At 54.5% G+C, this 23,598-nt stretch overlaps 1 protein-coding gene across 6 annotated transcripts in view; it reads left to right on the top strand.

Annotated features, from left to right (window-relative positions):
• Positions 1 to 23,598, top strand: part of COL22A1 (collagen type XXII alpha 1 chain) — a 259,422-nt gene that overhangs the window by 224,532 nt on the left and 11,292 nt on the right. For all 6 annotated transcript variants that reach the window (XM_053208097.1, XM_053208095.1, XM_027063837.2 and 3 more), the window contains 9 exons: positions 708 to 761; positions 4,953 to 5,006; positions 8,945 to 8,989; positions 9,648 to 9,701; positions 11,678 to 11,731; positions 17,067 to 17,120; positions 18,603 to 18,674; positions 20,231 to 20,266; positions 23,207 to 23,251. In XM_053208097.1, coding sequence (XP_053064072.1) covers positions 708 to 761; positions 4,953 to 5,006; positions 8,945 to 8,989; positions 9,648 to 9,701; positions 11,678 to 11,731; positions 17,067 to 17,120; positions 18,603 to 18,674; positions 20,231 to 20,266; positions 23,207 to 23,251 — 468 coding nt within the window. The remainder of the gene's footprint in view (positions 1 to 707; positions 762 to 4,952; positions 5,007 to 8,944; positions 8,990 to 9,647; positions 9,702 to 11,677; positions 11,732 to 17,066; positions 17,121 to 18,602; positions 18,675 to 20,230; positions 20,267 to 23,206; positions 23,252 to 23,598) is intronic.

The following is a 23,598-nucleotide window of genomic DNA, read 5'->3' on the forward strand; positions in this document are numbered from 1 at the left end:
GCCCTGCTGCCTGGTTGCTTTCCTTCCCCAGACCCCCATGCTCACCCCCAGTCCAGGTGGCCCAGGATTGGAACCTAAGTCTGGGTGATGTCATTGTCATTGTATAGAATTCTCTTTCCCGTTTGCAGAGACTTGAAGAATAATGGTCTCTTAGGGAAACCTGAGGCTTCTAGTGACCTCCTTAGGGCAAGGAGGCTGGCCATGGGGAGGGAATCCCAGCTGGATCTCACGGAGAGAAACGCCAAGTGTTCACAGCTGTTCGTAACCCACATGTAATCTGTGTTGGCTCCCTGAGCCCCCGTGTGTCCCGTGCTGCCCTGTATCTGTCCAGTGTCCCCAGTGTCTCCATCAGAAGCTGCATCCTTGCCCACTCCTTGCTGCATTCGATCCCGGAGGCCCAGACATGACGCTCTGGTGTCCCAAGGTTGTCTTCATGACATGCCTACTAGGGGCTTCTGCAGATGAACAGAACCAAGAATGATGCTATTGCAAGTTTTTGCCTTTCCGCTCTGTGCCAGGCGCTGTGGATCGGAGATCCCAGCCAGAATTGTGGTGTTGGGAAGGAACCAGGAAGTCAAACCAGTTCTGTGTGTTCAAGTGGCCCCTTAGCTGTTCAGTGTGGCTGTAGCCCAGCACTAGGCGTGTGTCCCGAACACGGCCTGTCTTCCCTCCCGGCACCTCCAGTACCAATTGGATTTCTCTTGCAGGGAGAAGAAGGCAAAGAGGGCAGAGATGGAAAACCAGGTCCCCCCGGGGAGCCGGTAAGGGACTCTCAATTTTTTACCATTTTATGCACCAAATTAGTAATGTCTCCGTTAACAGCTGCTCTTTGTGGACGAGCTACTGTGACACAGGTGCAGCCAGAGTCACTTTCTCTGTGTTACTTCATTTATTTCTCCTGACAACCTTACAGGGTGAATGCTGCTGTCCCCATTTTATAGCTGAGAAAATGGAGTCTCAGGGAGGTCCAGTGATGGGCCCAAAGTCATATGATGGGCTGGTGACAGAATCAGAACTTGAGCCTGGGACTTCGGCCTGGCCTCTGCATTTTTTTTTTTTACTGCCCCCTTCAGCCTCAGTCCTGTTGACACGGGAGGGGAGCTGGGGCAGGTAGACGCCGGCTGGAGTAGAAGCCTGATACCCTGGAGCCTGTTATCCCCACCGAAAACCTGAGCATTCTGGCTAGCTCCAGGTGAAGGGAGTTCGCCCTTTCTTCAGCTTTGGTCTAGAGTTGTAGGTTTTGTTCTTTCCCCTTTTCTTTTTCTCTAATGTCACCTGCCCAGGACACACAGTGAAACAGACCGAGTGCTTGGGAGGGAGTCTCTGTGCCCCAGCGGCAGTTGGTTGGAACAAAAAGTGGGCAGGGGGTTCTGCCGACCCGTATCTGTGGCCTCACTGTGGTCCTGCACAGTTGCCTGCTTCTCTTGCCCGTGGGTCAGGGCCCGTGGGGCCAGCACGTTTGTCTCCCCAGATCCCTTCCATGGCCTCAGTACTGAGGGGGAGCTGGAAGGTGGTTGTCTGGGCCTCAAGACCGAGCCCTCCACACGCCCACCCATGGCAGAGCGTCAATGATGGCGTGCCCCTGCTAGTATATTACGCAGCCCCGAGGAAGATATTCTCCAGACACTGCCGTGAGCCTTCTCTAAGACGCATGGCAACTTGGCCAGAATCGCTGGACAACCAAGCGAGGTGAGACATCAGCCATCGGTGGGAGGCACCAGCTCATCTCACTGGTAATGACGTCAGGACGTGACTCTTCCCCAGCCGCCCTGGTTTTAAGTCCTGCTGAGGTCAGAGCTGCAGAACCCTTAGAGCCACTAAGGGGGACTACACGGAAGTTTCTACAGCGAGGTTTCCAATTCCATTTAATTTGGTCATAAACTGTTACAACTTCTGCATCTTACGCGACTTGCGGGAAGCACCTTCTTCATCATTTTTCACTGCTTGCCGGATGCCGGAACCAGAATTCACTGCTGAGAGGAGAAGAAAGCGCTTAGGGCAGCAAGCAGTGTAAATAAACAAAAGGCCCCTGCCAAGCCGCCGAAGCCGCCGAAGGCTGATGCCCAGCAGAGCAGCCCGTGGAGGGCACGTGGCAGTTAGCGGGGTGAGACTGTGGGAGGGGAGAGAGAATGGAGACCGTCACTATGTGCCCGGCTCGCGCTGCGGCACAGATGCTTTGTTACCTTTTCCACTGTGACCCCCAGAAGATCCCCATGGGGTGTGGCGTTATTATTGCCCCAGATGAGGAAACTGAGGCACAGAGAGGTTAAGCAGGGTGGCCAAGGTCACACGGCTGGTAAATGAAGCTTCTGGGACTCACCCTCCAGAGGCTGACTCCCAAGTTCAGTGCTGCAGGACAGAAAGTCAACTTTTTTTATGTTTATTTATTTTTGAGAAAGAGAGAGACAGAGAATGAGGGGGAGGAGGGGCAGAGAGAGAGGGAGACACAGAATCAGAAGCAGGTTCCAGGCTCTGAGCTGTCAGCACAGAGCCCAATGCGGGGCTCAAACTCATGAGCTGTGAGATCATGACCTGAGCCAAAGTCGGACGCTCAACCGACTGAGCCACCCAGGTGCCCCAGAAAGTCAACTTTTCTGCAGGTATGTTATTCTGAGAGTTGTCAGGCCTCGGTCTGCATCCAGTGTGTTTATGGATTGCCTCTTCCAGTTAGGCCTGTGTCAGGCCTTGGGCCTAGACCAGTACGAGACCAAGTCTGTTCTGGGCATGCGGTGGGTAAGTCAGTACGTGAGGAGGCAGGGAGTGTGGGCTTAGCAACTCCCAACTGGGAGCCTTCCAGAGTGTGCCAGGCGCTCACTCCGGAATCTCAGTGTGTGGCCTTTGTGACGCCTTCTCTCTCTGAGCGGACTGAGAAATTGGCCTGGGAATGAGCAGCACAGGATCCCATAAAAGCAGATCCAGAGACAAGGATTTACGGCAGGTGGGGCGTTTGGGAAGTGCTCCCAGGAAACACGGAGGGCATGAGGAAATGAGACTGGGAAAGATCCCCATGGGGAAAGCCACCGACATCAGGCTGGGGAGTGAGCCCCTCCAGGGGTCAGCCAGGCCAGTGTCACTGGAGACCCTCTGAGAATTTGTGAGGAGCTGACTTGGAATCCGTGCCCCCAGCCCTGCCAGCCAGTCCATCCATCCGTCTGTCGATTTCAAGCCTTTGTAAATAGAGGATTGCTCCGGGAGGCATTAACGAACACATTAACGTCCACACCTCAATGTCAGGCACGCCGGAAGGCCGTTCTGCACACAGCTCTCAGCCTGAGCAGGGACTGCTTACCGATGATGGGCGCCCCCCCTCGGGGAGCCAAGCGGATGTGTTTGGAAAGCAGCAGCATTTGCTACACTTGGTGTATTTTTTCAAGTTCCTATGTGTTAGGGACATGGGTGGACAGATAGACAGATGGGTAGATGATGGATGGATAGATATGTAGATAGATGGATAGATTGGTTAGATAGCTTATGTTCTTATATGTTAGGGACATGGATGGACAGACAGACGGCAGATAGACAGATGGATAGATGATGGATGGATAGATATGTAGCTAGGCAGCTTTTTGAGTTACCTGTTGTGTCATCTTTATTAGGAGGTATTTGAGTGATAATTATAGCGTATAATGATGTATAGAGACTCTGGAGCCAAAATACCTCGATTAGAACCCCAGCTGTGTGACCTTGAACAGACCACTTAACCTCTCTGTGCCTCAGTGTTTGGGCCAATGGAAAGCGATCATGCTTCCCTCAACGGGTTGCAGTGAGGCCTCACTGCCAGAACATGTGAGGCACTCAGTTTGTGTCTGGCACGTGGAAGGCCCCCAGGAGTTGCTGACTGTTATGCTCGGACCAGTGATGGCCATGTCACCTGAGGGCAGCAGGTGTGGGAGCCAGGCTAGGACCATGTACCCGAGGTCGTAAAGCCCTGGGGGGGGGGGGGGGGCTGGTTGTGCTGAGTTTGCAACTGAGAACAGGTCCAGGGAAGGGAAGATCAAGATCACACGGCTGGACTCGAATCAGTCACACAAACCTGCCCCACCCCCTCCTCTCCACGATTTTCCCTCCAAATCCACAGATGCGCCTCACTCTCCTTCCCCACTAATGGGCCCCATCAGATCCTCAAGGTCCCTAGGCTGTGAAAAGGAGGGGAATGTGGGGGAAGGGCATCTCCTCCTGTCTCAGCGAAGGCGGGATCAGATGCTGCCCCACCCCCCCATCAGTGGGATGTGCCCTTTCACCGGCTCCCTGCCCCTCCACACACCCCACCCCAACCACGTCGCCTGGACTTCAGCTCCCAGTCTCTTGTTGGCTGTTATTTGTGGCTAGTTGTGCCCAGGGCAATGCCAGGCTGCTGGTGGTGAAGAGTTTGAATGGCCCGGGTGTCCCCACAACTTCTTGTAGTAAAGAGAAGCTGGGCCAGGGAAAAGGAGGGGTGAATGGCAGACCTTCCTGTCCGAGGCAGATGCCGGCTGAGATGAGCAGCCTTCGGGGATGTCGCACGCAGCGGGGATTCAGTCTGGCTTTGCCGTTGAGGAGCTCAGTAAAGCTATGGCTTCTCTGAGCCTCAGTGTCTCCAAGTGTGACGTGCAGCAGTTGATAGCTGCCTTGAAGTGGTTCGGTGAGTGAGCACAGAGTCTTTGAGAACTCGGGTGTCTGCAGCATTTTGCATCCAGAGCAGAGCACTTTTGAGAACGACCAGGGGCCACTAGGAACAGTGGCTTCAGAGATGACACCCTGTGTAACCAGCACAGTCCAGGGAAAATCCAGGAGCGTGTAGCCTGGACACATGGCGGGGATTGGTACGGACTGAGATGGAATACCGTGCCGGGAAGGAGGGTTGGCAGGGGTGAGAGACTGGCCGCTGGAAACCTAACGCCGTGAAGCCCAGGTGGCCAGGAGGGAAGATCCTTATCGTGGTGTCCCCAGGCTCTTCTCTTCTTTACTCTCAGGGCAAAACTGGAGACCCGGGTCTACCAGGACCAGAGGGAGCCCGCGGCCTGCCTGTAAGTGCCCGTGTGTGTGTGTGTGTGTGTGTGCGCGCGTGCTGTGTGTGTGTATGTGTGTGTGCATGCATGCACGTGCATGCTTGTTGTCCATAGTACAATGCAGCCTCAGCTGCCCGGCTCCTGTGCTGAGCCCGCCCACTCTGGATTTCCAGAAGTACCTCTCTTCCAAGGCCCTGGTGCTCCTACGTAATAAATTCAGTTCTTTCATGTATGCATGGCTGTAGGATTTATTTTCCAAATGACAACCATTGTTGCCATGTTGTTCTAAGTCTTCTTTGTTCTTAACCTGTTTACGATCATTTCTCTGGATGATAGAACCTAAAAAGGAGTCTTAATTTTGAACACTTTCCATGGCTAAGGGTTTTTTCCCCAATTACGAAAGTAACCCATTCTCCTTGTGTGACAATGACAATGATGGTACTAATACAAAAAGAATAAGAAAAGTAATGTTTTAGAGAGTAAGATAGAGTTACTTGTAATTCTACGACACAGAGGTAAAGCTGTGTTCACATTTTTGTACATTCTTTCCAGATCTTGGGGATGTAGGTATGAATTCTGTATGAATTCTGACTTTTATTTTAAGTATGAATTCTGACGTTTATAGTTATATATCAATCTATATCTAGCTGTCAAGCTATTATACATGTAAACATACATAGATAATTTTTCTATAAAAATGAACTCTGTATTTGGGGGTTATTTTTTTTTGGCTAAATGTTTCACTTCTTCATAATTTCAGAATTGTTTGCACAATTCCATAAATTTATTTTTAGGAAAAAAACATTATTTTTAACAAAATTCCTAAAATCCAATTATCTGGCAAGAAGTAAGAGATCAAAATGCTACTTCTATTTCCTTAATGTGTTTTCCTGTTAAAATCAATAACTCGCCTGGCTAGTATTCAATAAGAAGGAACTGGAACACAAAAAACAGTTTCCTTTTTCCTAAATCTCCTTGCTTTTCACCTGATTGTCCTTTAGGAGAACAAAATCTAAGGATGGGGAATATTACTTCCTATGGTGGAATTAAAACACAGAGTTAGTGTTGGCTTTTTTTTTAAAGGTGGTTCCTGGCTTATTGGAGGAGAAGGTCTTCCTTTTAGCCAAGGGGATCCGTTTGCTGGGACCCGTGTTGGGGCAAGACGCATTTCTCAGTTGAGACTTGCAAGGAATCCTACCTCAGTGCAGGCGCAGGGGTTAGAGACCCACATTCTCTGGCTGGCACAGCATAAGTCAGAGAGCAAGGCTTTGAAGAACCACACGGCCTCTAAGATGGACAAATGTGGGTTCAGCTTTCACCTTGTCACTTACTAACTTTCATCAGGAGACCTCTCTGGACTTTTGTGTCTTCTTCTATGAAATGGACATCAGAATATCTCCCAGTTCTGTAGGGTGGTTGTGAGCATGTAATGAAGCATGTGAAATTCCCAGCTGCGTGCCTGGCCCTGTGGTGAGGCTCCCTCCATTGATTTTGTCCATGATTATATGGGAAGAGAGCGTAACAGGGGCCCCAGCTCTGGGATGGCTGGATTTGGGATTCTAGTGTCTTTGAGGAAGGTGCTGGGGCCCCGGCAGGCCCTGACCCTCTCCAGGGAAAGAGAACTGGCCTATGTTGAACAGCAGAGAACACTTGTTTATCTCTTAGGCGGTGCTGGCAGCAACTCGGCCAAAGTGAGTTCTGTCGCCATTTTACAGACGTGGAAACTGAGTCCCACTGAAGAGAAGTAGAGTAGCCGAGACCCCCGGCTCCCAAGTGGTTCTATTCCATGGTTCTATTCCAAACCTGATTCCAAAGTCGGCCTTAAGGGTCCATGAAGCCCCTTTCCATAGATTAATTCTGCAAAGCTATCTATGCCTGGCAGGTGCTTTCAGTCTTCTCATTTTGTAGGTGATGTTAGGACTCCCGAGGGCTGAGCTGACTTCTCTGAGGTACAGTGGTTGATCTGAGCCAGCTTCCTTTTTGTCCTCTGCCTCAGTCACTGACGCTTCCTGGCTGGTCACCGAGTGACAGCCCGGCTCTGGTGGCAGCACCTCGTCTAATCCTCACCACAACCCCACAGACAGGGGTCACCTCCCCAGGGATAGCCGAGGCCCCTGAGGCTCAGAGGGGGAGCCACGTGGCCAGCGGCTTAGCAGGGATGTGAAACCCACCTGGCCAGGCTCCCGGCGCCTGCGTCCCCTGCGTCCCCTGCATCCCCTGCATCCCCTGCATCTCCTGGAGCCTGAGAGCTTGCACCTGTCCCCACACCACCTGCTGCTCTGGAAGCCTTCCCCAGAGCCCCCCTCCCAGAGGCAGGTGAGGTCACACATTCTTACCACCCAAATCTGGAGAAGCAGGGTAAAGAACATGTTCCCAGGGTAACAGCCACCACATCGGAGAGGCCGCTAGGTGGTCTCTCTTTTCGGACGGCCAGGCCCTGTGGTGGCCTTCTCCCCAGCCGGGTCTTCATTCGCTTTTTGGAACCAGGAGGTAAAATCAGGGGATAAGGTGAGAGGAGAGCGTGGTGGGGTCAGCCAGGAGACATTGGCCTTGGCTCTGGATGGCCTGGTTTGGCCACAAACTGCTGCCTCCCGGAGCTGAGGGTGACAGTGGGGAGGGCGTGCTCTGCGGTCAGACAGACCTGGGCTTGGGTCATGGCTCTCCTGCTTCCACCTGTGACGGACAGGCCTGAGCCTGCTGCTTCTTATGTAAAACGGGGGAAAGACGAGCCATCTCCCAGGCCTGCTGTTACACTGCAGTGACAGGATGTGGCAGGGGCTCCACGGGGAGGGATTTCCTCCCTCTTCTCCTCTGCTACCGTCTGAGCTGCGTGCACGGGCTCTGCTCACACAGGTCCGTCGCTCTGTGCCAGCCGCCGGCTGGGGACCGGCTGGCCGGGGGCACTGGGTGCTGCAGGGGCTCAGAGCGATGCTCTGGCCAGGATGCCCGGTGACAAAGGTACGAGGAGGGCCTTGGAGAGTGAGTGCGTGAGGACTGAGGGAGATGGGGCTGGAGACAGGAGGCTGGTAGGGAGGAGGCCTCCAGCCAGGAGGAGTGTCCCGATGAGGAAGGGATCCGCTGGGAAGAGAGGACATGTGTGCACGGGCCTGGAGCGGGAAGCGAGTGCCTAGTGTGCAGCCTGCAGCAGAGCCTGGGACATGGCACAGTGAGGTGGCCAGGTGGGCAGGCGCCCCTCAGGCGGGGACCGTGCCACCTGGGTGTCAGCAGGTAGGGAAAGCGCCCCGAGACCAGAGCTGGTGAGACGTCAACCCAGCGGTCAGGAGAGTGTGCAGAGCAGGGACAGCAGGAGGGCCTCGGGTCTGGGCAGACCTGGATCTGAATCGGATTATTTTCTGATCCTGGGACTTTGGGCAGGTGTTTTCTCTCTCGAGCCTCGGCGTCCTCACACGTGTAATGGGGTTGTTACACAACAGGCTGGTCTGGCTGTTAGAAATGATGGTGTCAGCCCTGCTAACAGCTTCCGCTTTGCTCGTAGGGCTTGACGCTCTGTAGCGGTGCATCAGGTGATCTCTGTGCAGGGAGAGCCCAGCGCTGTGGCCCAGGACAAGGCTGTTGGGGGGGCTGGCCACAGCTGCAGGAATGAGGGAGGTGCCCTGAGACCCACCTGTAGAGTGAAGGCAGGGGAAACACCTACTCCAGGGGCCAGGCACTGGGGGTGCAAGCCAGACAGGGGAACATCAGGACGATGATGCTCAGAAGGACATGGGGCGACACCCTGACTCGCTGGAGCATTTGTAGGAACAAGCCTTGCAGCTCTAGTCATGGTGCAGAATCACCCCATCACCCAGCATCAAGGGCCTAGCCTCTGCCTGGGGTCTAGAATGTGAGGCGTCAGGTGAACCACGGCGAGAGGGGGCACACCTGTCACCCCAGGTGCCTGCCCCCTCTCGCCTGTTCAGCCTGCCCTTTGGTGGACTAACTCCTCTTTCTTCCAGGGCTTCAAGGGACACACAGGCGACTCTGGTGCACCGGGCCCCCGGGTAAGTGGACGTCTAGCCTTGGCGGCCGGCCCAGGTGGACGTGAGCTGGTGCTTCTAGACTGAGGGCTCCTGGCCCCGCAGGCCAGCATGGCAGCTGGTCGCCCGAGAGAGGACAGCGGGCATCGTGGGAAGTGCCATTCCCGGTCTTGGTCTGGTTTTTCTAAACGTTCCTTCTGGGGGCCAGACATTGAGGTACAACCGATGGGACCAAATCAGCCCGGAATCAGGAGGCCTCTGTGGGTTGTGCTGCCCGCAAGCCATGCAGGGGGCCCAGGGCTCATGTTCTTCCCTCTCCTTCGGATGCCCCAAACAGAAGGAACCTGGAAGGCTGGTCAGACCCCCAGCCGTGCTCCGTTTAGGGACGGGAAAGCCGAGGTGTCCAATGGGTCAGCCACTGAAGAGGCAGAATTCCCCGCCGGTGTGCCTGGCCCTTGGGCTCGGTTTTGCCTGTGGCTTAAAGAGGCACAGTGGGGTCCAGGCCCTTGCAGCTGGCCGTGCGGGCACTGCAGACCCCAGCTTCGGCCAGGACTCAGTGGGGCTCTTTCTGGTGGGCTGTGCTTCTGGGTCTTTCCGCCGCCCAGGTGCACGGAGACCAGGCGCTGGCATTCTGCATTCTCTTCACTAACGTGGGTATTTTGTTTCCACTTCCCCCTTCTAGGGAGAGCCTGGTGCCATGGGGCCCCCTGGCCGGGAAGGGTCGCCAGGAAAAGATGTGAGTGTGGGTGTCCTGTGGGGCCCGGCTGGGCCTGTGGAAGGGGTAGAAGAGTGGAAAGTGTGCATCCCTGAGGGCTCTGGAGGTTGGTGCCTGTGGTGGCTTGCATAGGCAGGTGCTCGGAACTGTCCAGTGATGTCTCTCACCTGCTGGCCCCTGGGGTCCTCCTTGGAGTCCTGAGGAGGCCCTGGGGTCTGGGTTTCCAGCCTCAACAGTTGGGGCCTGTGCCGCCCCGTAGCTAAGGAGGCTTTGCTGAATTGACCTTCCGTGCCTGTTAGTATCAGTGGTGGCATTTTGGGTCCGGCCTCACATGGGCTTGAATTTCAATATCTCCCAGATTATCTCTCCAGCCCGGCTGCTCCGCAGTCTAATGAAACCACCATCATGGCCACCACTAACATGTGCTGTGTGGCATTTAAATTTTTTTTTTAATGTTTATTTATTTTTTGGAGAGACAGAGTGCGAACGGGGAAGGGGCAGAGAGAGAGGAAGGCACAGAATCCGAAGCAGGGTCCAGACTCTGAGCTGCCAGCACAGAGCCCGATGTGGGGCTCGAACTCATGAACCTCAAGATCATGACCTGAGCCAAAGTCAGACACTCAGCCAACTGAGCCACCCAGGCGCCCTTCTCACGGACTTTTTGATCTTGGGATCAGGGCAGGGCAAGATATCTTTTACCCTAGTCCTACAGATAGAAAACCTGAGACCCAGAGAGGTCCAGGGACTGACTGGTGGTCGCACAGGCTGTCAGAGGTGGGAGGAGGCGGCCTGGGTGGGATCTGTCAGCTCTGCGTGCCCCTGGGGGACCAGACCTCATACGTGACACATGTGGGAGGTCTGACATGTGTGGCTGCAACTTGGCCTCCTGGGAGTGGTTATTTGCTCAGGAGCGTGGGCACAGGGTCCATGTCCAAGGGGTCCAAGAGGTCCAAGGGGGTCTCATGCCCACCCTTTATATCCGTCAGGATCTGCATTTAAATCCTGGGGAAGTGCACCCCGCCCATGGCTCTTGATGCGCATTGTCTTCTTGACTGACCTGTTCCATGAGATCATAGAGCTAGAAGGGCCTTAGAGGACCAGCCAGGCTCCCATGTTTCTCCTCAGGAGCAGAACTGGCTTTACAAAGCCAGTCTAGTGTGAGCAGCACCCTGTCATGCAGCTAAAAGCAGAACAGCTGCATTGACCCCGGGCGGGGCCCTCTCCCAAGCCCTGACCCCGGAGGTACCTCTCAAGGCCAAAGAGCAGCTTGAAAATCCATTCCCTGTCAGTACAACTTATAGCCAGTTGCATGGAAGGAGCTCCCCAGGCAGGAGTGTGGCTGAGCCTAGCTCCCCTGGCAGGTCAGGGAGCAGCTGGGACGGGAGCCTAGGATGCCAGACCAGGGGGCAAGAGCTTTCTCCCTCCTTCTCAACTATAGGACTCTCTTCGTTTTAAAGCTCCATTTTCTAGAGTGTTTGAGTCTGCTCGGTAGGGAGCATGGCCAAGCTTCTGTGTTTTCATTCATAACATGGCAGAGAATGACAGCCACGCCACGAGGCAGCTTGGAAGACCAGGTGGTGGATCACCACCACGTTGCACCCTGGAAGGCACTGTGTGCACGGGCAGCGTTTTTCCTAGTGTGGCAGCAGAGGCAGGAGTGAGTTCAGTCACCGTCCAGTGAGTCAGGGACAGATGTCCAAGATGGCTTCTCTTCAATGGCTGCCTCCCTTAGTTCAAAATGGTGCTAGCAGAAATCGCTGTGGGATCAGGTGGACGGTGTCTGAGCAAGTAAATAAATAAGCCAGGTTCACGCATTTACTCATCTACATGCAATGAGTTCGTCCATGCTTGGAATCACTGGAGGTCGGTGATGAAGGGTCTGAACAGCTAAGTTGGGTCTCTTGGGGAACGTGATGAAGTTTGGTCCACATTTGAAACTGTGCCTCCATTATCTGCATGCATCCACTTTGTGATAACGTGACCCCTCTCTGTTCCAGGGTGACACTGGACCCACAGGGCCACAGGGTCCCCCAGGACTAAGGGGCCCACCGGTGAGTGTTACTCTCCTCTATGTTTGCCTGTTAGCCCATTGACATTTGGTTGGCTCATCCTGGTACAGCCCTGTGTGTTGTTTAAAATTGACAGTATTATAGGGGTGCCTGGGTGGCTCAGTTGGTTAAGCGTCTGACGTCGGCTCAGGTCATGATCTCGTGGTTTGTGAGTTCAAGCCCTGTGTCAGGCTCTGTACTGACAGCTTGGAGCCTGGAGCCTGCTTTGGATTCTGTGTCTCACTCTCTGTCTCTGCCCCTCCCCTGCTCATGCTCTGTCTCTCTCTCTCAGGAGATGAATAAATGTTAAAAAAAAAAAAAATGGCAGTATATCCTAGAATTTGGAAATAGCTACTGCCCTAAGCCCCACTAGTGCCCTACTACATGTACCCTAGGCTATTTTCTGGGACCTCCTGGCACGGCAGGGCCCTGTAGGACTTCCCTTAGGTCATTCTAGTGTGTGATGCATGATCTGTGTATTAGTTTGCTGGGGCTGTCGTAGCAAAGAACCACAAATTTAGTGGCTTCAACAACAAATTTGTCTCACAATTCTGGAGGCTAGATGTCCAAGAAATTTCCTGTCTTACTATTCCAGAAGCTAGAAGTCTAAGATCAAGATGTGGACAGGCTTGGTTGCTTCTGAGGGCTGTGAGGAAGAATCTGGTCTGTTCCCCTCACTTAGCTTCTGGAGATTTCCTGGCAAGCTCTGTTGTTCCTTGGCTTGTACAACATGACCCTGATCTCTGCCTCCGTCTTCACATGGCATTGTCCCTGCGGGCATGTCTTGATGTCCAAATGTGCCCCTTTTCTAAGAACACTAGTGGTATTGGGTTGAGACCCACCCTGCTCCAGCATGACCTCATCAAACTAATTACATCTGCAGTGACTTTGTTTCCAAATAAGGTCCTGTGCAGAAATGGCACAGTTGTGACCCATGCTAATGATAGAAGGAATCATACAGAATCCAAATTAAAAGAAGATTCTCTTTTCACCCCACCTCTACACTCCAGAGGGAGCCACTGATAATAGCATTTTGTGTTTATTTTAAAATGTCTTCAATGCACCTATAAGCATGTAGATAGAATGCACATCTGTTACACGACACTTTATCTTTGCAGTTTGCTTCTTTGCATGGTGTATGTGTGCGTGTGTAATTTTTGGATGAGTATGGAGTAGATGAGTGAACAGCCTGTAGCATAGCTATACGTGGGCCTCCTGGGTCCCGGTTACACAGCTGGTAAGAGCTGTAGGCAAGGCTTAAACCCAAGACTTTCTGACACCAAATCCAATGCTCTGCACCTACCACGGCCATGGCCATGTCCTTTGTCCTCAGAATCCTACCGGACGCACCTGGGACAGGTCTTAGGCATTTGAATGCCACATCTTTTTGGAACTCACCAAGGGGCGCCTCTTTCTTGCCTGGTGGGGCCACAGTGACTCACATCCCCCTTTCTACACTAAGTCTGGAGCCCAGGGGATGCAAAGTGGCCGGGCGCCTCCCACGCCCAGTCCTGGATCCCCTGCGTCTGAGGAAGGGCATGAAGGACAGCTGTCAGACCAGGATGCGGGCAGCTCAGTGAGCCCTACTATTCTAGGTGTTTCAGCAGTGGGACACATGTCCCCTGTGTGCAGTGATGGATACATCATGTGCTGGGGGACTGGCCACAGGGCGACACCAATGCTCAGGAGCAGGGCATTTGGTGCTTTGGGGATTTCCATCCCAGCCCTAGCTTCATATTTTCAGATGACTGTCTGACCGTGTTCTTCTCCTCTTTCTGGAACATGGCATTTGCTCATCCAACAGCATGCACTGGGTTAGGGAGCTGAGCTGTCCACCCCCCGCCCACCATTGGTGGTGTCAACCTGCAGATCCTGAGGGCATCAGCACCATCCCTATATGCAGGGACCAGGAGGCTGACACCCGGCAGGTCTCCTCACCAGGGACACTTAGTCCCTAGGGCTTGGGATGCCCAGCCCCTTTACGCTTTATGTATGCATACAGACCAGAAACAGATACTCAGTACAGCTGTGGTGTTAAACTTTCGTATGGGATGAGGAGAAAATGTCCGAATAGGCCACGGGGCAGGAATGTAAGGGCAGAAAGATGGAGAAACCCTGCTCTGGAGCCTCAGGCACCTGCTGGGGCCCCTTCGGGCCATCCTGAAGCTTCCACACCCAAGCTCTGGAGTTAAGCTTGCATCTTGTTTTACAGACTGGGTGAGTCCATAGAAGGATCACCCCCCAACCCCTCTGGTCCTGTTTCTTTTTCTGTAAAGTGAAGGGAAGTTGTGAGATCCAGTAGTTAAATTAGTGAAGTTCTGGAACAGTGTCCAGCCCTCGGAACGTTCCCAGCACTGGCCCCCTCCAGGGTCTCCTGGCACAAAGTGGCATTCTGTACATCCTTGATGAATGCCAGTGTGTTGAGGGGCATGGAAGAGGGAAAGGAAAGCAGCGTGTGGGGAAGAGCGAGTACTCTGGGACAGGTGTGGGGAGGGGAGATGCTGGCAGCAGGCCCCGGGGGAGGATGCCAAGGGCCTCACACCCACATACAGGAGATGGGCCTTGGCCCGGAAGCCCCGAGGTCCCCAGAGGTGGCTTTGTGTTTTTCTAATGTGCTACCATCAGTGCTGAGTGGCCATCAGAGGGACTCCGTAACCAACAATAAACCACTAGAGTTTGCCAAATACTTAGTTGAACGCATTAGAGGAAGTTCTAGGTTATCCCTCTGATAACCTCTCTCTCACTCAACTGGAATCGATCGGCCTTCCCAAGTGAAGAGAAGATTCCTCGCAACCTCAGCAGGTTCATACAACCTTGAACCAGACACGGAGTAGTTATGGAGAGCTTCCAGGAAATACTGGCAGTCCCAGTGTTGGGGACACATGGGAATTTACCTATTCGCTCTCTGGAATCCTACGAGGCCGGGGCTCTGACCGTCCCTGCTCCCAGATGAGAAACACAGGCAGAGAGGTCAAGTCACGCGCCATAGATCACACAGCAGGGAAATAGCAGAGCCAGGATTTGGACTCAGGCAGTCTGATTCAAGAGACTGCAGCTGAAGATCTACCTGGGCCTGTGTATGCCACATTTCCTTCTCAGAAAGATCACCCTGGTGGGAGGTGCGCAGAACAGGAGTTTGGAGCATAGAGGAGGGGCTGTGGTTTCCAAGACAAGTGGGGCATGAGGAGTGGCCTACAGCCCAGGAGGGAGCCAGGTCCCAGCCCCTCCCGGCCCCCAGCGCCCTGACAGGTGACAGGTGGCTGCCCCGAGCCGCCCCTCCTGAGTACATCCGCCTGTGTTGGCACTGAGGATAACGTGTCTTGGCCCTTATCCTCTCTGCAAACCAGAGGGAGGAGGAGGAGAGAGATAATTACCATAGGGATGAGCCAAAGCCCATATTTTTAGAAAAACACAGATGGGCTGGTGGGTGGGCGGAGGGAGGTGCCGGGAGGAGCCGCCACATCACATTCCCTGGAGGGGTCCTGTGCGGATCCTGGGCTTTCGCTGTGCCTCGGCTTCCTCATCTGTGATACAGAGATAAAGATATCCACCCTTCAGGCTTCCTGGAAGGATCATGTGAGCTGTGCCACATGAATCATCCATGGTCACATGGGCACTTCTTAGGCATAAGATGTGAACCCTATTTAATCATGATCACCAGCAAGTCGTGTCTCTCATGAGACACAGGGCTGGGCTCCGTGCTTCCTGGGTTCCAATCTCAGCCCCTTCACTTCTGTCTTGGGCAGGTTGTATAGCCATTCCGTGACTCAGTTTCTCCATTTGTAGAATGGCAATGTTTGTATCTGTTGTGCGCAGCGAGTGACTGCGTGCAAAGTCCAGTGTGTAGGACGTTGGCTCAGACAGCGTTAGCTTCTTTTTACTATAACATGTTTCCCTGAAGCTGACTCACTGGTGGATGTGTGCTTCACAGATTATAGGATGTTAGCACCTTTTGGTTACAGGATCAACGGAGAGTGGTTTCCTGGGATGTTCTTGGTGCATTCATTCCACAGAGTATCTCCTGTGTGTCTGGCACGGTGCTAGATGCCGGGCATAGAGAGGGGCAAGACACATACTATTCTTTGGGCTGCTCCCAGCAGGCAAGAGAGCCACATAAAGACACAGCCATCTGGTGGGGGAGGGTCCCGAGACGGAGGAGAGTGGTGGGCAGAGGCAGTGACCAACCCAGCCTGCTGAAGCGAAGCTGTGAACTTCAGCCTTAATAGGAATTTGTCTGGTCCTCAACGGCATAGCTAGAAGAATTCTTAAACTTTCTGATTTTTGCACTACCAACGTATTTATCACAACTTTGGGTGTGCACAAAATACCCAACTCAGAGCATGTGAAATCATTTGGGTCAGTCCTGGATTCTGGAATGAGCGGACCTTCAGTTTAGTGGCTCCACGATTGTGCGCAGCCATTTTTCCTGTCTGTGTCAGTATCATCATCTCTTGGATATAACTGTGCCCCTAGTGGAACAGTAGAATGCAGTTAGCACCTGGACAAGTACCCTAAGCTGAGAACAGCACTGCCGTGTTCTGAGCACTCTTGTATTCTTCCTTAAGACAGCCTCTGAGCTGAAGGATGGATGGATGGATGGTGGTGGGTGAGTGGAGGTGTGGGTGGATGGATGGGTGGATGGATGGTGGGTGGATGGATGGAAGATGGGTGGATAGGTGGATGCATGGGTGGGTGGATGAATGGATGGATGGATGGACGGATAGATGAATGGGTGGGTGGGTGGGTGGATGGGTGGGTAGATGGATGGATGGGTTGGTGGGTGGTTGGATGGATGGATGGGTTGGTGGGTGGTTGGATGGATGGATGGATGGATGGATGGATGGATGGGTAGGTGGATGGGTAGATGGGTGGATGGATGGATGGATGGATGGATGGATGGATGGATGGATAGATGGGTGGGTGGGTGGGTGGATGGATGGATGGATGGATGGATGGATAGGTGGATGGGTGGGTAGGTGGATGGGTGAATGGGTGGATGGGTGGGTGGGTGGATGGGTGGGTGGGTGGGTGGGTAGATGGGTGGATGGATGAGGTCATGATTATTTACTACACCTGTTCTGTGGGCATCACTCACCAACCTAGGCTTTATCATACCCACAAACTCATTTAATTTCACAATATTATGAGTGAGGTGTTATAGGCTCCTTTATAAGTTGAGAACTATCCTCTGAATAATGATGTGGCTTACTGAGAGCCAGGCTGGCCTGCATGACAGCTCTCCATGTGAGATCGGGTTCTCCACATCCAGCAGTCTCTCTGTTCCACTGTCCTGTTCCTCAATGTCCTGGTAGATTATTACTTGTGTTTCTTCCACCAGGGTAAGAACGGATCACCGGGATCTCCAGGAGACCCTGGCCCTGCAGGAAGCCCTGTGAGTACTCCCACAGCTATAAGGTGGCATCAGGGCCAGCTTTGCAAGGGGCATGGCTTTCACATCACAGATTGCCTGTTCTCTACCCCTAGAAGCATCAGTGGGAAAATACGGTATTTGAATGATAGAAATAGGCTGGAAGTGAGAGGCTCCAAGAAGGACCCCTTTCAAAGTCTAAAATGCATGCGATTATGCACTTGGTTCTCTGTACCAGTCATACAGAGGTACAAGCCTATTAAGACTAAAGACGCGTGTAATAAGGTTGCACTCTAGACGCTGCATATTTTTAGAGGATGGAGGGACAGGGTCAGGCCTACCAGCCGTTACCCGAGTAAGGACAGGGTAAGTGTGTAATGTGGGGATAGGTATGGGACAGATTGTCTGAAGGGGGTATTCCTAGTGGTAAGGAGGTGGGGGCTGGGGAGGGCAGGAAGAAACAATGGGTGGGATCCGTGGGTAGTGGAAGGAGCATCCAGGTCACCGGATTTGGGATTAGGTCTGGTAGATGGGGAGACATGCTGGAGAAAATGGTTCTCTGATGGATTCAGGGGTCAGATGAGTCAAATCCTTTCCACAAGTCTCCTCCCAGCCTAGCCTTCTTGTAACCACCACCCTACCCACCCCGGGCTTGGTGAGTCAAGCAACAGTTGTGCTGGACAGTGGGCAGACCAGTTGGCTGGCTAACTGTCGTCATTGTGGAAATGAGAGTGACCCGTCCGTCCTGGTTTGCCAGGAGCCTCCCTGGTTTTAGCCCAGAGAATCCTGCATCCTGGGAACCTCATCATGCTCAGGCAAACTGGGCATCTGGTCACCCCAGTGGAGACTCATCTTTCTGTTAGACCTGGACTACACTAGAAGAACTAGAAAAACTAGTTCTAGAAGCTGCACTAGAAGCTGCACTAGAAGAACTTAAACTTCTCAGCGAATGGAATGACTGATGTTCCTCAGAAGCCGTGGTATGAGGCTTGTCACTGCTGGTGAGATGAGATGGGACTGGGCCATGAGTCTGGCTTCGTGCCTGGCACAGAGCTGGCCCCAGAAGAGCTGACTCACACATGTGACTACCCGGAAGGGCTGGAACTGAATGAGTCCCCAAAACTCCCCAGAGGCGATCCTACCAAACCAGGAGCCTCGCTGTGCTATTGGGAATAAGTGTACTAAGGGCGGCTTGGAGGGGCCACACACACACACACACACACACACACACACACACACACAGCAGAGTGTTTTTGTTAAATTTTTCTCCCATTTTGCTTCTGTTGCTTTGATTGGGAGGAGATGTTTCTTGTCTTGCCCCAGCCTCAGCAACGCTGTCAGGACACAGGGTAGCCTCCCGACCGGCTGCCTTCCCATACCGGAAAGGGCCATTCTTCTCTTTGTTGACGTCTCTACCCCTCAGAACACAGTGGGGTTATGAGGCTTCTGAGTCTCCTCGGGTCTGCACTTGACCTTGCAGCGCTGATATCTGTCCTCCCTCTGCAGGGCCAGAAGGGGAACAAAGGAGACCACGGCAGCCCGGGACTCCCCGGCTTTCTGGGTCCCCGGGGGCCTCAGGTAAGCAGAGACCTCCCTGGGGGGCCAGGTGCCCAGCTCTGGTAGGAGTTTCCACCCACTGTGTCTTCAGGTCCTCCCGCTCAGGTCGTGTCACAGTCACGTCATGGTGCCGAGGTGGCAGTGTGCATTGGCTGAAACAGGCACTCACGTGTCACCTGCGTGGGAGTCTCAGCTCCACCACCGGACCTTGGGCTGCTCTCATAGCCTCCTCTGTGCCTTAGTGTCCTCATTATTCCAGTGGGGATATAAGAGCATACACCTGCGAGCATTAGGTGAGGTGATGGGTGCACAGAGCCCAGCAGCGGTGCCCAGCCCAGGGCATCCGCTGCGTAGGTATAGACTGCTTTAATGGTGGTTGGGCTGGGGTGGTGGTGCTAATAACGATCCTAAAACTTCGAGGACCGTTAGAAACCATGTTAAAGGTGGTTGAATTTGGGCTGCAGGGTCAGAACATGTAGGTATTTTTTTTTGAGGCCGCGTGGTCAGTCCGTGCTCCAGCTGGACCTTGAGTCCTGGCCTCCTGACTAGCAGGTGTGATACAGGGATGCCGTCCGGTGATCTTTGCCAGGTCTCTGGGCAGAAGAATGCTGAGGCATCCACACGTTTCCAGCCGGGCTCCTGGTGCGTCCCACATGCCACGGTCCACACCGTGGGCTGCCAGCCACGGCATGAGGGTGGTATGTCCCCTGCAGGAGTAGGAAGCTTACCCATGTTCCTGTCCGCTCCCTCCAATTTAATCCTGGCCCCAAGGATGCCCCTACCGCCTAGCTAGCCCAGCCACTCCCGTGGCCACTCCTCATTTGCCCATTTCTACCATGTAGCCCAACCCCTTCCATGCTGCATCCACTGATTTTTACTTGAGGCCATTCACTCTGTTGCCCAACTGTTAATGGTCCAAGCTGCCTCCCCGATCCCCTTCCTGACCCCCTGGGAGCCATGTCGCTGCCAGGCACCCATTCTTCTAGACTTGCAACCCTGGTTCTTTCAAGTCATGATGATAGCAGAGTACATATTGGCAAGGTACAGCCTCTGCTCCCATTGTGCAGATGGAGAAACTGAGGCACAGAGAAGTCGAGAAACTTGTGCAGATGGAGAAACTGAGGCACAGAGTTCTGAGAACTCGAGAAAATTATAAGGAGATTGTCCAAGCTCACAAAGCCAGTTGCGTGGAGCAGCCAGGATTGGAACCCAGACTGCTCGCTCTAGAGCCCAGTGTGTGTCTGGTGGCTTATTTTACACTCTGAGCCCACTTCTCAGGAGGATCCCCTACCACAGCTGGACACTCTGTAAAACCCATATCCCGGACGCCCTCTTGGTGGAGTCCCAGCCATCCCGTTGACGGGGAGCCCAGAACCGGTGGCTCCCCTTGCCACTCTGGGGCGGTTTGTGCCTCCTCCCGCCCTCGCTGACTAGAGAACCCTCGCTGACTAGGTGTCCTTGGTCGGCTGGACCATTGATTGCTGCCTTCGCTGGAACATGACTTGGGTGAAAATGTCTGCTTTGCAGACAATGTGCTGACGCCGCAGAGCCTGCTGATACCTTGTTCTGTTTTGTAGGGGGAGCCAGGAGAGAAGGGCATCCCAGGCAAGGAGGCAAGTATTGAGTGCGCCGCCTCCCGTTGGCCGCACTTCCCTGTGGGGGACGCCGGAGCGGCTTCGGCTTCGTGGGCAGTGACACACGCAGGCTCGTGGCGCCCGGCTGGGTCCCGCGCTCACTTGAGTGCCCCGCTGTCGCTGTGTAGATCCTATCTCATTGTGCACGGGGACCCACCCATTCGGCAGCCGGTCCGGGGTGCCTCTTTCGCTAACACGTCTCTGTGTCCAGTGTCAGTAAATCCTATCGGTTCCGAGTTCGAAATGCCACCGCTCTGTCCGGTTCTCCCCATGCCTTCTGCGAGGACTCCAGTCCAGGCTGTCACCATCTCCTGCCTGGAGGATCGCAGTGACCACCCACCGCCCTCCCCCCCCCCCCCCGTGTCCAGCCTTAGCCCTCCCCGCCCCCACAGCCCCCTCCCGCCCGCAGCCCCTTTGCAGAGCACACACAGGACCATGTCGCCTCCCAGGCTGGCCTCCGCTCTGCCCTCCCTGCCCTTGCTGGAAGCTAGGTGGCCTGGCTCCACCAGCTCCCCTCTGAGTCTGACCCCCAGGAGCTCTGCCCTTCAGCCCCTCAAACCTGCCAAGTTCTTTGCCAAGGGCTCTCATGCACACCGAGGCCCTTTCCAGAAGCCCTTACCACGCCCCTCCTCACTCTCCCACTCCTTTGCATGCCTGGTCTTGATGAGCCTGAGGTCTGTGCCGAAACGTTGCCTGTGTGGACTTTTCCTCGGCCACTGGGACACAGTGACACCCCACTGTGCTGTGTCCTAGCACCCTGCTCTGTTGGCCCGGGAGCCTGGTGAAAAGCAGGCGGCAAAAATACGTGATGAGGAACCGGAGACGGAAGGAACACAGAGAAAGGAGTTTCTACAGCTGCTGGCGTGTCCATTTCCCAGCCCACGCACGCCCTGTGTGGGGGACAGCCATGTTCACTCTGAGCCTGAGGGTTACTCTCCTAGCTCAGGGAGGGAGGCAGGCGGCTTCCTTAAAGCCAGATCGAACAGCTTAGTGTGTCGCAGCCTCTGCCTCCGCCCGAGCCGTGCTGTCCACTCACGGGCATAGTGCTTGCTCTCCGATCCCTGTTTCTTTCTGCTGCCTAGATCGAGCGCAGGGGAAACGGCACCAGCTCGCACTTCAGAGCTGCTCCGTGACTCTCTCTGGCTCCCTGTTGCCTATGGGAATGAGTCCGGCCTCTGAGCAGGCCCTGAGTTCTGCCCTGAGCCGACCCCACGCTCTCTCCAGTGTGAGCTCCTGCCTCCTGTGCCCCGTGCACGCCACGGCCCCAGTCCTGTCTCCAAGGCTTGGTCTTCACTCCTCCCTCCACCTACAGGGCCCGTCCCTGTACCTCTGCCTGTTAGGTTTTATGTGTCCTTCAAGGCGCCAAGCCTCCCAACACACAGTCATTCACTTCTCCCGGGGTTCCCGAAGCATCTTCTCGTATTTCTATTAGAGAAATAAATGGGTCTGCCCTGTGTGTAAGCTGTGCCCCCATCTGGCTGTCAGCTGAGCCGCGAGCCCCGTGAGAACAGGGCTGTGACTTGCTCTTCTCTCTGCACAAGTCGAGGGCTACAGGTGCACCCACGTGCCAGGGCTGATGTGACAGGTGTGACCCCATCTCAGAGGAGCTGCGGAGTATTTGTTCTACTTCCTTCCTTCTCTGCAGACCCCTTCTGTCCCTGCAGCAGGAGACAGGGCATGAGCCCCGGGCCGACTGCCCCCTGCTTCAAGCCCTGGAGTTTGTATTCTTGAACGGAGTGCACAGCAGGGTTTGGAGGGACACGGTGGAGTCCGGAGGTGGATAAGCACAGGACCTGCCTTCCAAGTGCTTGTGGTCCCAGGGGAACGCCCCCTGTCACCTCATGTGGGGACAGTGGCAGTGAAGCGTCAGCTGGTGACAAGGGAACCCATGCATGCGGGCGGACACTGGCCGGAGGGCTTTGCAAGGGAGGCGGCAGAGGGACTGGGGGCAAAGTGGGGTAGAGAGAGATCCCAGCTTCAGTGGGTCGCAGAAGCAAGGAGGGAGTGTCCTAGCAGTGAGGACCACGAGGCTGTGTACCCCATCACCGGCCCCAAAGTGACTGCCCTCCAGGAAGGGTGTGGGGTCCCTACCTAAGTGCCGGGCGGTCAGGGAGGGCTTCTTGGAGGGGAGGCCTGAAGGCCACGTGGGATTTATCCTAGAAAAAGGGACAGTGATTAGGCAGCTTGGCCACCACACCATTACCCTGGACTGCGTGGCTGAGAAAGACATTTCTCATGGTTCTGGTGGCCGGGAAGTCCAGGATCAGGGTTGTTGGCAGATTCTGTTCCACCCTTCCCTAATTACACCAGCTGGCTACCTGGTCCCTGTGCCCATTTCCCCATTTCCATCATGGGGCCACCCTCACGACCTTATCTAAACCTAAATAGCTCGCGGAGGCCCCACCTGCTAATCGTCACACTGGGGATTATGGCTTCAGCATATAAATGGGGGGCAGGGGGCACAGACCTTGTGTGCATGGCAGAGGGGGTGTGCTGCAGGCAGCAGGAAGATGGGCTGCAGGGGCCAGGAGGCAGCGGGACCACATGCTCCCTGCGGTGGGCACTCACAGAAGTTCTTTGGATCAGCGGGAGGCAGGGCAGCCCGGCCACAGGGGCAGTGAGCACTTACGGAAGCCCACATCCTGCAGGGCCTCCTGGGCGTGTTTGGTGAGAGGGTCTGTCCCAGAAAAGGGCAGAGGAGGAATCCTAAAGGCGCCGGGCAGGGGCTGGTGCTGTCGGTGCCTCGTGGGTCTTGGCAGGCGCGGAGGAGGGAAGGAAGTTATGCCTACAAAGTCTGGACAGAGAGGAGCTCTTGTGGGGGGGGGGGCTGCTGACTTCCCCGGCACCCCTTGTGCTTGGCACAGGGTTGCCAGTGGGTGGCCCTCATTAAGTGACCCTCGTCCTTTGGACTCATTGCAGGGCACCCCCGGGAAGCCCGGAGAGCCAGGACCCAAAGGAGAAAGGGTAAGTGAGGGAGGTAGTTACTGAATGTGACCTTTGCAAGGGGGCGCGGGGACCTTGTCCAAGGTGGTCAGCCAACAACAGCCAAGCCTGGAGAGCTTGCCGGCCTGCTGCGCCCTGGAAAATCCCTGGCCCACAAAGAGATTGTTGTAGTGAATGTTATTTTTCCTTTCCTTTTTTTTTTTTTTTTTGGATGTTATTTTAAGGAGTAAAATCATCACAATTACAAATTCAAACGCAAGTGTTCTGAGACTTTGACAGATTTCCCTCTCATCCCGGACGAGAGCCTGTGTGCATGACGTGCTCAGCTCCCAAAGTGCCAATCTACCAGAAGCCAGATTTGTCACTGG

This window comes from Acinonyx jubatus, chromosome F2 (genome assembly GCF_027475565.1).
Source record: "Acinonyx jubatus isolate Ajub_Pintada_27869175 chromosome F2, VMU_Ajub_asm_v1.0, whole genome shotgun sequence".
In the NCBI taxonomy this organism is placed as follows: domain Eukaryota; kingdom Metazoa; phylum Chordata; class Mammalia; order Carnivora; family Felidae; genus Acinonyx; species Acinonyx jubatus.